Genomic DNA, 10,809 nt, shown 5'->3' with positions numbered 1-10,809 from the left:
CTTATAACGAAAACAATGCCCAAGCCTATGACAAATAGAAGCGTCAAAGGCGCCGCCTGTCTGTGTAGTATGGTAATTATTATTATTTTTTAAGTGTGAGTAGTATTTTATAATGTTTTCTCAATAAAATAATGCATTGCCTGCCGATATGGCTGGAAACACCTGGCGGAGAATTTCGAGTGGTTTTTACGGCACCTGCGTCAGCTCGTGTAGAGTTAGCGCAAAAGGCTTTACGTAAATTTTAGCCTGTATGAATCCACCTAAAAACGGGCCTCGCTTTGCGCTACGCGAAATCGTACGCGAAATATTACTTAAATCAGCTGTGTGATGAATCGCAACTAAGCAACCGTCGATTGCGTGACGAGCAAGATTTACGCAAAATATTTTGGCGTATCGCAGTCCTTGAAAATGAATCTTACCCCCAGGCGCCCTACATTTATCTGTAATACAGTGGTACACGTAACGCCAACGTGACTGTAGCATTAAAATCGACACAGATTTAGGCTTAGATCACAAATATCTAGATTTTTTTTTAGATATTTAGAAGTTTTCGGGATATTTAGAAAATTCCTAGAATTTTCAGAATGAAAACACAATTTTCTCAGATTTAGATTTTTAAGGATGCAGTTTGTCCTTTTCTAGAAAAACCATCCAGCCGGTGGCAAACTGTTTTAAAATCTTGCAAATTTTTTTTTCGCACAAAATCATAAATATGTTGTAAAAGACTTTACGTTTGAAATGAACTGAGATTATTTAGAAAAATTTTGTTGGATATTTAGAAAAAAATTGAGATATTTAAGATTTTTTGGAGAATTTCCGGAAAGATACTTTAGAGGCCATTGTCGAGATATTGTATCTAAGCCTAACACCAGATGCATGCGTATTGTACTGCTGTGGTTCGGAAATACGAAATGTTTTTTCACGAAATGACCGAACCGCGAAAAGTTCGTCGCAAAGTTCGCGCATTGGCGACAGACTAATTATGAATGCGCGGAAAATGACGTCAGCGGAAGCCATCCAACAGGACCGGAAGCGGAACCTCAATAGCTAAAAGCCAAACAGAGCACGAAAGCCAAGTACGTTACTCCGCCATATTCTTTTAAATTTCTTGAGTCTATTCATTGTAAAACTGCCGGTATAGGGAGATGGGTGAATATCTTTACAGGGTAGGCCTAATTTTAAAACTTTTCAGCAGAGTATTACTTCTTGTTCAAGTGCTCGGCTGCTGCGGCTGTTTTTCAGGCACAAATGGACACAATTATGATGCGTGTGCCCGATTATTTGCTGACAAAAACACCACTGACACTCGCAAGCTAGGGCCTGCATACCTCCAACTCTCATTCGTTGATAGCAAATCACGTGCCTAAACTCCTCTTTTAATAATTCCTTTTATGCGTGGCATTGTGACCCTACGCCTGAACCCTAACCCTAACCTAACCTATCCTAAACCTAACGCTAACCCTAACCCTAACTATCCTAATCCTAACCTCCGTAACCCTAACCTAACCTACAAAAAAAAAAAAAAATTTAAAAAAAAAAAAAATAAAACAAATCACGCTTAGATTTAATTTTAAAATTAACTATATTTGTATCACAATGAGAGTTGGAGGTAATGCAGGCCCTAGCTGCGAGTCTCACTGACTCAGTGACTCAGTAGGCCCTACAATGGGCATGGTCCTAGGCTAGCTCGCAAGAAACGGTTGTTTTGCTAGGGTTAGAAGTTGTATAGACAATCAGTCGCACAGCCTCGTCGGGCTGGTGCATGAGGCTTATGGATATTGGAGTGATCACTGACACTGACACTGTCACAGGCACTTGCAATGTTTCAATGTTATAAAAATTACGCGTGGCTACGCGACCGGTTTCCGGACGGGGAGCCACTAGGCTACGCCGTCCGGACATCCATCTCACACCACAGGCACTTGAAGCGTTTCATCTGTAAACACACGCCGGCCGCCATTGCTGCTGCGCTGCACACTGACACATAAATATATATTTATGTTTATATACTAATATATATAAATATACTAATAAATATAATACTATAGTGTATATATTTATGTGTCAGTGTGCAGCGCAGCAGCAATGGCGGCGGCGTGTGTTTACAGATGAAACGCTTTAAGTGCCTGTGTCTCACTGTGTGTGTGTGTGTGTGTGTGTGTGTGTGTGTGAGAGAGAGAGGGAATGTGTATGTGTGTGTATGCGTGAGACAGAGAGAGAGAGAGAGAATGTGTATGTGTGTGTGTATGCGTGAGAGAGAGAGAGAGCTAGAGCTAGAGTAGGTGTGTATGTGTCTGTGTATGTGCGTGTGTGTGAGAGAAATAGAGAGAGCTGTGCATGTGTGTGAGAGAGAGAGAGCTGTGCGTGTGTGTTGATGAGAGCGAGAGAGGTAGCGGATGAAAGGATGAGACGCAGCAGTGGCATATATTGTATATTTCGGCAATCAGCAGCAGCGCTGGCGTTGGGCACAATGCCATGCGTGTAACCGCAAGTCACGCGATCACTGTTTGATGTGGATGTCGCAGATGGCATACCTGGAGGCTAGGCGACCGGTTCCGGACGCGTAGCCACTGCGTATAAAATAATTATGGTAAATAAACACAAAATGTATTTTACTACAAAGTCTTAGTGTTTCTCGACTTTACTCTCTTTCGCCTATTATTTGCGATTTTTTCAGTCGTTCCTCCGTTTTACTACATCTTTATTCGTCATAACTTTTGTATCCAGAGTGAGCATATAGAACTATAGCCATTCACTCTGCCACCTGTGGCAGAGCGAAGGGCTATAGTTCTAGAGCTAGAGTCGTCAGGTCTCCCAGGGGCGGATCCAGGGGGGGGGTGCAGAGGGTGCGCACCCCCCCTAAAAATTTAAAAAAAAAATTATATAGATTTTTAAGCAGAAAAAATACTGAAAAATAAGTTGATGTTTCGAGGAGTTTTTAGGGGGACGAGGGCCGACCCGACTTGTTTTCTGGGCTGCGACAGATTGCCGCCAGGCTGCGCCACCTTGATTGCTTTGTTATAGACTGGTACCCTCCTGGGGTAATAACCCCCTCTAATTTTGCTTCAATAATTTCATTCTGAATAGTTTTCGATGTTATCTTTTGCATTTTTTTACTTAAAACGTACTTAGTAGTACTATTACTATATTCTCTCTGGCAAGAGCCCACTCATTTGTGTCTAAATTTGGTAAAAGTAAGTACTACTGGCACAGGGGCGTGTACGGGTGGGGGGGTCCAGGGGGTCCGGACCCCCCACCTGCTCGCGCAGCAAAACGCATCTGAGGGGGTCTAATTCAAAAACCCCCCTTCGCGTTCTCCCAAGTTTGGGTTACGGTGGACCCCTCCTGGTACAAATCCTGTACACGCCCCTGTGGCAAGAGTAATACTGAGTATGTTTTAAGTAAATAAATATCAGTCATTGAAATTCAAGTGAAGTTCAAGTTTTATAGTAAATGTATGAAACGGAAAGCATATAAATTAATACATGTAATGATTTTAATTTTCTTTTGTAATAAAAGTGTGTTCAATCCATATCGCGAGTTTGATTTCACTGGGTACTAGTATTTTGTCGCTCTGATGGCAGTTAATTTCAAGCAAGTTGAATGGTTTTTGTGGCTTTGTGGATTTTGCCTTGTACTGGAATTGTCTGTTTCATTGCTATGACAAGACTTGAAGCTACAAAAATTTCGCCTCATATGCCTCTGAAAATGCATAAAAAGGAGTCTGATTTTTAACAATTTTCTGGGGGAGGCCCCCCCGACCCCCACCGCGTTTCCTTCGCACCTGCGTCCTCGCCACGGAAGCGGCGGCCCAGCCGCCGCTTCAGTTGCCCCTAACAAAATCTCAAAGTGCCCTTTCCCACCTGCACCCCCCCCCTAGACAAAATCCTGCATCCGCCCCTGTCTCCACTATCCTGAGGAGGACATACAACTTGTTGCTCATGGTCTCGCGTCACAAACAATATTAGATCTAAATCAGTGGAGATGCTGATTAACCTGTCGTGTGTCCATGCCAAATGTGGAATATATATGTGAACCACATAGAGTACCGAAGTGATGACGTCACGGTGGCATGACAACGAGCCTGCTGGTTCTACACAATCATTATGCTCTGGTAACATTAACTGCGTGTCGTGTTTTGTACCCGATTGTAACCATCATTCTGAGAGTCATTATTGCAGTTTTTATAGATTTCCAAAGGATGGAAGTGAAAAGCAACAGGGAAAAAAAAAATTTTTTTTACCAAATTTTTTTTTCTTAATATTTTTTTAAAATTCATTCAATATTGTAAGATCGACTTGCTACCGATGCTTTACCGCTGTCTGCAGCGCACACATTCGGGTTTTACGTACGCACGCTATGGCTACACTATGGAGCCAGTGGCTGTGGTAGAACCAGCCCGTACGTTGTCTTGCCAACGTGACGTCACACTTCGGTACTCTATATAGACAATTAACTTAAAGGGACAGTAGCCTCTAGGATTTTACTGCATACAACTGTACTTACTGTATAACAAATCGTCTATACCCACATGTATTTGTCACCAGATACTTAATTAATTATTTACACATCAACGCTACGAAATTTGAACGCGCCATGACACCCGCGACCGTGCTGCCACCCTGAAAAATTGCGTATTTGCATTTTTATTTTGCAGTAAATGACTGAGGGCTAATCACAAAAGTGCAATTATATTTATACCTAAATGCTATTTAACCGAACGATATTCATTTTAGGGCAAATTTATCCATATTATAACTGAAACTATATGTCGTTTATAAGATATTACAATCCTTTTGCTTTTAAATAAATAAATAAGAAATACCCTCGGTCTGTAGCCCTTGGCTGGAAAGTGGTTTTGCGCAACTTCTCAGATCGTGCGCTTTGAGTGGCGCCACCGTTGTTGTAATCAAACTGTAGTCGTTAGTTTTAAAACATTTTTAAAATATTTTAATGGTGATTGAACCATGAAACTTTTTATGTAGCGCAATTATAACCTAAATTAGCTGAAAATAACCCTAGAACCTAGAGGCTACTGTTCCTTTAAGCCTATTTTAATTTTAGCACAGGTTTTTGTGTTTTTCATTATGCACGTTCATTATAGGAAAATGTACTGGAGATCCTGGTAGAAAAAGTGCATTACTTTGTAGCTCATCAACTTACATCCTAAATCTAGGTGGTAACCTAAGTATAGGATTAGGCATTGTGGGGGTGAGTGATATGTATACTTATTTCTTTCATTTTTAGTGCAGTGACATCAAATTTGAACGGGAGTTAATTTGGTGTATAGAGCAGTTGGAACTTGGATTGAGCCGACAAAAACCAGACAGTAAACAAGGTTGGTTTTTTATTTGTCTGTCATGTAAACCATAATTTTCTAGTAGGTCTCAGGGGAGAGATAGTGAATATAGAAATAAGTTGTGGATATAGAAATCAGTTAACCCTAACCCTAACCCTATCCCTAATTCTAAAATAAAACAAAATTAGCCAAAAATAAAAAATAAAATAAATAAGAGACAAAATTAGCCAATCAGAGCCGTCCCCTAGCGGATCACTATCTCTCCTCTGTGCAAAATTCTTAATTTTCTTATTGTTTTTAAAAATTGAATTATTATATTACATACTAGCTCTAGTACTATAGCCCGCGTAGAGTTGCTGCAGGCCTGCGGCAACTGTACGCGGGCTATAGTACTAGAGCTAATTACATACCAGCTAAACTTTAAAGTCACACTTAACAAACTGTTAAAATAACATATACAAGTCCACAGAATATCTTGTAAAAGGCTTTTATCAAACATCTGTATTCGTAGCCAGAGAGGGTAAGCGGATATTGAAGATGCTTAGTGATCCAAAAGCCCCATTGGTAAAGAAGAGACAAGCTATGCGATCCACTTTCTGCGATTACAGAAAAAAGATGGCTGACGAGGAGAAAAAACTTGTTGCTAGCAGTAAGTTGCATGCACCCAAGGTTTAACACCATAAATATGTAGGACTCCAGGGCACTACATAGTATATAATCTGTATTTTGTGGTTTGTAAGATGCTCAGATGCATTATATGCCTACCCCAAATAATTTATAAGACAATAGTCTGAAACAAGTTCTAAAATGTTCTGAAAAAGTTCATTGTAAGCCACAAAATATGGTGCTTAAAGGAAATCTTACACTTGATGCTGGTAAGGTCTATGCTAACAATATTGGGTTTTTTGATGAATACTAAGTACATTTATAATGGCTAGTGTCTGATTTAAGATTTGCTTCAGTGTCAGCTGAGGCTAGACTGTGTAATGGTAAGATGGAACCCTGAAAGTATAATTGCATTCATCGTATATTTTACATTTATACACGACAGTATGTCCTAAGCAATAGCATCGTTCTTCATGTTGCTAAATAATGAAGTAACACAATCATAATGTTAAGTTTAATATTCAACAGGTGCAAAAAATGTCTCTGTGCGTGTAGCAGCCGATACGAAACAACAGAGATTCACATTCTACAAAAAAGCGAGGTCAACGGGCGATGCAGATTTATGTGATCCGAATGCAAGTGAGGCTCCCCTTTTTGAGACAACTCGGGATACCATGTTCAAGTTTCACTTCAACACTGAAACAGTTCCTAATACAGTAGATTTGCCAAATGAATCTGAAGACACTAGAAAGGATGGAGAGCAAAAACAATTGAATGGCAATAAGCCAATGTTTGAGAGTTCAGATAATAGTTTTAGATTCAATTTCCAAATTGAGCAACCTATGTAAGTTCTGTAAAATGTGAAATTATGTAACACACATATATGTATATATAATTATGTCATGTATTAGCATCCCTTTCAAGTACATTAGCATTGAAGCTTTGGGCTTTTCAATTATGTAAGTGAAAGTACATCTAATTGACAAACACTGCTTTCATAATAAAAATAACAAAAACAATGTCATCCAGTGAATTATACTCGTGAATTATTTTGTGGAAGTCAACATTAACATAACTTGTGTGTTAAAGAAAATGGACGTAAATATTATTTTGGCACTGTTGCCACATTAGAATTTTTCCAGACACTGCATTTTAGGCATTAGAAAAGTCAAGAGTATTCAAATAGCTTGTACATTTAGATCATAAAAGTACAAACCCAAGTTTATGTTAGCAGATTACTAAGTCATTTGGTTAACAAAATGAGTCAAGCTAAATATTAATAAATAACCACATCAAAAGATTCAAAGCCAACTCCTAAAGAAGGAAATAATTAAAATGGATAAACCTCGCAACAAAAGCCTACATACACCTACTGTGAGCATACTGAGCCATACTATTGAGCCAGAAATGTGCTCCGAATTTGACTATTTTGAAAACTGTCGGAAAGAGTTACAGCGTACAGATACACATAGAGCGATGTGACTGTGAATGCTAACAATAGGCCTATGCTAGCGCAAATAGTTCCTGGAAAGAAAACGTTATATTTGACATAATTTGTTTGCTGATTACATGCGTTACATTACGCTAACATACGATTTAAACAAATTTCACAATTTTGTACTGAACAAACAATGAATAATGAATTATAACTTGTTCTATCATAGAGAAGAACTGTTAATGAAAACTGCGATCACTCGGCTATATCCCGGATGTGTAAACACTGTGTAAACATTCGAAAGTATTAGTTTCGTAAGACTGTTTAGGTTTGCAGAAGAAATGTTATAAAAGTGGCAATACAAATGAGTTGTAGAAATTTCTGCAACATAGACAAGCTCACAGTAGGTATATCTATCTATACATTTTTCTGCGAGAACATGCCGTTTTAAAACGTGCATTACTCGCTGTAATCGACTGCAAGGGTGAATGAACTAATAGCAGCCAGACTCTGTATCTGATAGATAGCCGACTGAACAAAACACAACCTAAATCGCAAAATAAAAGACAGCAATAGCTGGCACTCTGCAGCCAGAAGGTTTCCCTTTGGCCCACCGGCTGCTGCACACTGTTGAAAACACTTGCAGGAGAGCCGTCTATACCAAGTTATAATGTCTTCGATAGTGGGCATTTTGCCCTGCAGGGGGAGCCACCAGTTCATTGGTCCCCAGAGCAGAATCGCAAGTATTGTGGATGCCTCATCAGGAGTTGGACGCTAAAAAACAAGATGAACAAATAATTCAACAAACGCTCAGTCTCACGCGCCAGTCCAAATTTTGAGTAGAAATATCACAAGTAGGTGTAAAAGTGTCAGATCGGAACCTATTGACAAAAGTTCCATGACGAACAATGAGGAGCGAGTGTGAGTGCAGAAAATAGACATGAGCAAATGCCCATCTTTGCTGTCACCGGATTTCTGTCAGTACCTCTGCTGGGTCCACTCGGAGCATTAACTGCACCAGATTCTCCACAACTTTTCCACGTGCCCCCGGCAACCTCGTCCTGACAGGGGGCAGGTCGGACTCTTTGTAAGTCATGCTGTCCAGCCGACAATGGAAAGGATTTGAGGCAGGTGCACCGAATATCTCGTAAGCTAGGGCTCCGGCAGCCCACAGGTCAGCTTTGGAAAGGTCGCTATCAGACTCTGTGCCCAATATGGATCTAGTGACCTAATAAACAAACTCTGTATAAACTAGCAATCCAAGCCAGTTAATTGACAGAAATGTAATATTGTACGCTACTGCCACATTGCAAAATTTGCTCACAGGCACTTGTATGTGTGTTGTAAAACGTTTATCGTAAAAAAAATACTAGTCTTCCGTTTGTTGAGAATTGGTAAAAAAAACAGCACATATCTTCACGCAGGGAAAAAAATACACGGGGGCGGCGAGCGATTTCGCCCCCGAAATGCCAAAAAGAGCCCCCGAAAACATGATATCGGGGGCGACCCCAAAAGCAAAATCTGCCCTGGAAATCGATTGTCCAGATCGGTCCCGCGCCTTGCCGCTCTCGCTCGGCCTCTGCCGCTAGCGGCAGCCGGTTCCACGGCGCGGTAGAATTCATGGTACGGTGTGACTGTCAAGTGTTTACCATTTAACTTTTAAGCATGCATGTGTGTACTGTACTGTATTGCATTCAATCAAGCGCGCGCCGCCGCCCGCGTGCTTGCGTGTGTGCCTGCACGCGCGCGTGCGTGCGTGCCTGTGTGTGCCGGTGTGCCTGCGGGCGTGCTTGTGTGTGTGCCTGCGCGCGTGCTTGCGCGTGCTTGCGCGTGCCTGCGCGCGTGCGTGCCTGCATGCGTGCGTGCCTGCATGCGTGCCTGCGGGCGTGCCTACGTAGACCCGTAGGACCTACGACCTGTAGGATTATAGAACGGTAATCCATGGAAAATCCTAATGAAATTCACACGTATATTTTTCCCTGCCGGCACACTCGTGTGTCATTCCCAATTGTAGCTTTTTCGTCAATTCCCCGAAAGAGTTTTGCTGTCGCTCTCTCATAGTCCAGCAATGCCTCATTAGTACCACGCTGAAACATAAAACGGCCTCGCTTGCGTACGCGAAATCGTACGCAAATTTACTAAATAGCTGTGTTGATGAATCGCAACTAAGCAACGTCGATTGCGTACACAAGATTTACGCAAAATATTTTGCGTACGCAGCTTGATGAATCTACCCCCAGGCCCCTACATTTATTCTGTATACGTGTACACGTACGCACGTGACTGTAGCATTACAACGACACAGATTAGGCTTAGATACAAATATCTAGATTTTTTTTTAGATATTTAGAAGTTTTCGGGATATTTAGAAAATTCCTAGAATTTTCAGAAGATAAAACACAATTTTCTCAGATATTAAGGATTTTTAAGGATGAGTTTGTCCTTTTCTAGAAAAACCATCCAGCGGTGCAAACTGTTTTAAAAATCTTTGCAAAATTTTTTTTCGCACAAAATAAATATGTTTAAAAGACATTACGTTGAAATAACTGAGATATTTAGAAAAATTTGTGGGATATTTAGAAAAAAAATTGAGATATTTAGAGATTTTTTGGAGAATTTCCGGAAAGATATTTAGACCATTTTTCGAGATATTTGTATCTAAGCCTAACACAGATCTATGCACAGATGCACGTGTGCATACTGTGTGGTCGAAATACGAAATGTTTTTCACAAATGACCTAAACCGGAAAAGTTCGTGGCAAAGTTCGCGCATGCGCAGACTAATTATGAATGCGCGGAAAATGACGTCAGCGGAACCACAACAGGAACCGGAAGCGGAACCTCAATAGGTAAAACCAAAACAGAGCACGAACCAAGTACTGTTCTCCGCATATTCTTTAAATTTCTTAGTCTATTCATTGTAAAACTGCCGGTATACGGGAGATGGGTGAATTCTTACAGGTAGGCCTAATTTAAAACTTTTCAGGCAGAGTATTACTTCTGTTCAGTGCTCGGCTGTGCGGCTGTTTTTCAGGCACAAATGACAAATTATATGCGGTGCCCGATTATTTGTGACAAAAACACTCACTGACTCAGTGACTCAGTAGGCCCTACAATGGGCATGGTCCTAGGCTAGCTCCAAGAAACGGTTTTGCTAGGGTTAGAAGTTGTATAGACAATCAGTCGCACAGCCTCGTCGGGCTAGGTCATAGGCTATGGATATTGGAGTGATCACTGACACTGACACTGTCACAGGCACTTGCAATGTTTCAATGTTATAAAATAGGCCGTGGCTACGCGACCGGTTCCGGACGGGGAGCCACTAGGCTACGCGTCCGGACATCCATCTCACACCACAGGCACTTGAAGCGTTTCATCTGTAAACACACGCCGCCGCCATTGCTGCTGCGCTGCACACTGACACATAAATATATATTTATGTTTACAGCCTACTGATCATATAGTTAGC

The 10,809-nt window shown here is 41.0% G+C and overlaps 2 protein-coding genes across 3 annotated transcripts in view; one reads left to right on the top strand and one right to left on the bottom strand.

Moving 5' to 3' along the window:
* Positions 1–6,933, top strand: part of LOC106820884 (UPF0488 protein C8orf33 homolog) — an 8,149-nt gene extending 1,216 nt beyond the window's left edge. The window contains exons 2-4 of the mRNA XM_014825476.1: positions 5,248–5,338; positions 5,811–5,948; positions 6,434–6,933. Of these exons, the coding sequence (XP_014680962.1) occupies positions 5,248–5,338; positions 5,811–5,948; positions 6,434–6,753 (549 nt within the window). The 3' untranslated portion in view covers positions 6,754–6,933. The remainder of the gene's footprint in view (positions 1–5,247; positions 5,339–5,810; positions 5,949–6,433) is intronic.
* Positions 6,930–10,809, bottom strand: part of LOC106820883 (serine/threonine-protein kinase PINK1, mitochondrial-like) — a 17,609-nt gene continuing 13,729 nt past the window's right edge. For both annotated transcript variants that reach the window (XM_014825474.1, XM_014825475.1), the window contains exons 8-9: positions 8,326–8,568; positions 6,930–8,114 (exon numbers count right to left, since the gene is read on the bottom strand). In XM_014825474.1, coding sequence (XP_014680960.1) covers positions 7,800–8,114; positions 8,326–8,568 — 558 coding nt within the window. In that variant the 3' untranslated portion in view covers positions 6,930–7,799. The remainder of the gene's footprint in view (positions 8,115–8,325; positions 8,569–10,809) is intronic.

The sequence above is a fragment of the Priapulus caudatus genome, unplaced genomic scaffold (genome assembly GCF_000485595.1).
Source record: "Priapulus caudatus unplaced genomic scaffold, Priapulus_caudatus-5.0.1 Scaffold51, whole genome shotgun sequence".
Lineage (NCBI taxonomy): Eukaryota > Metazoa > Priapulida > Priapulimorpha > Priapulimorphida > Priapulidae > Priapulus > Priapulus caudatus.
This window is presented reverse-complemented; position numbering and strand designations above follow the sequence as displayed.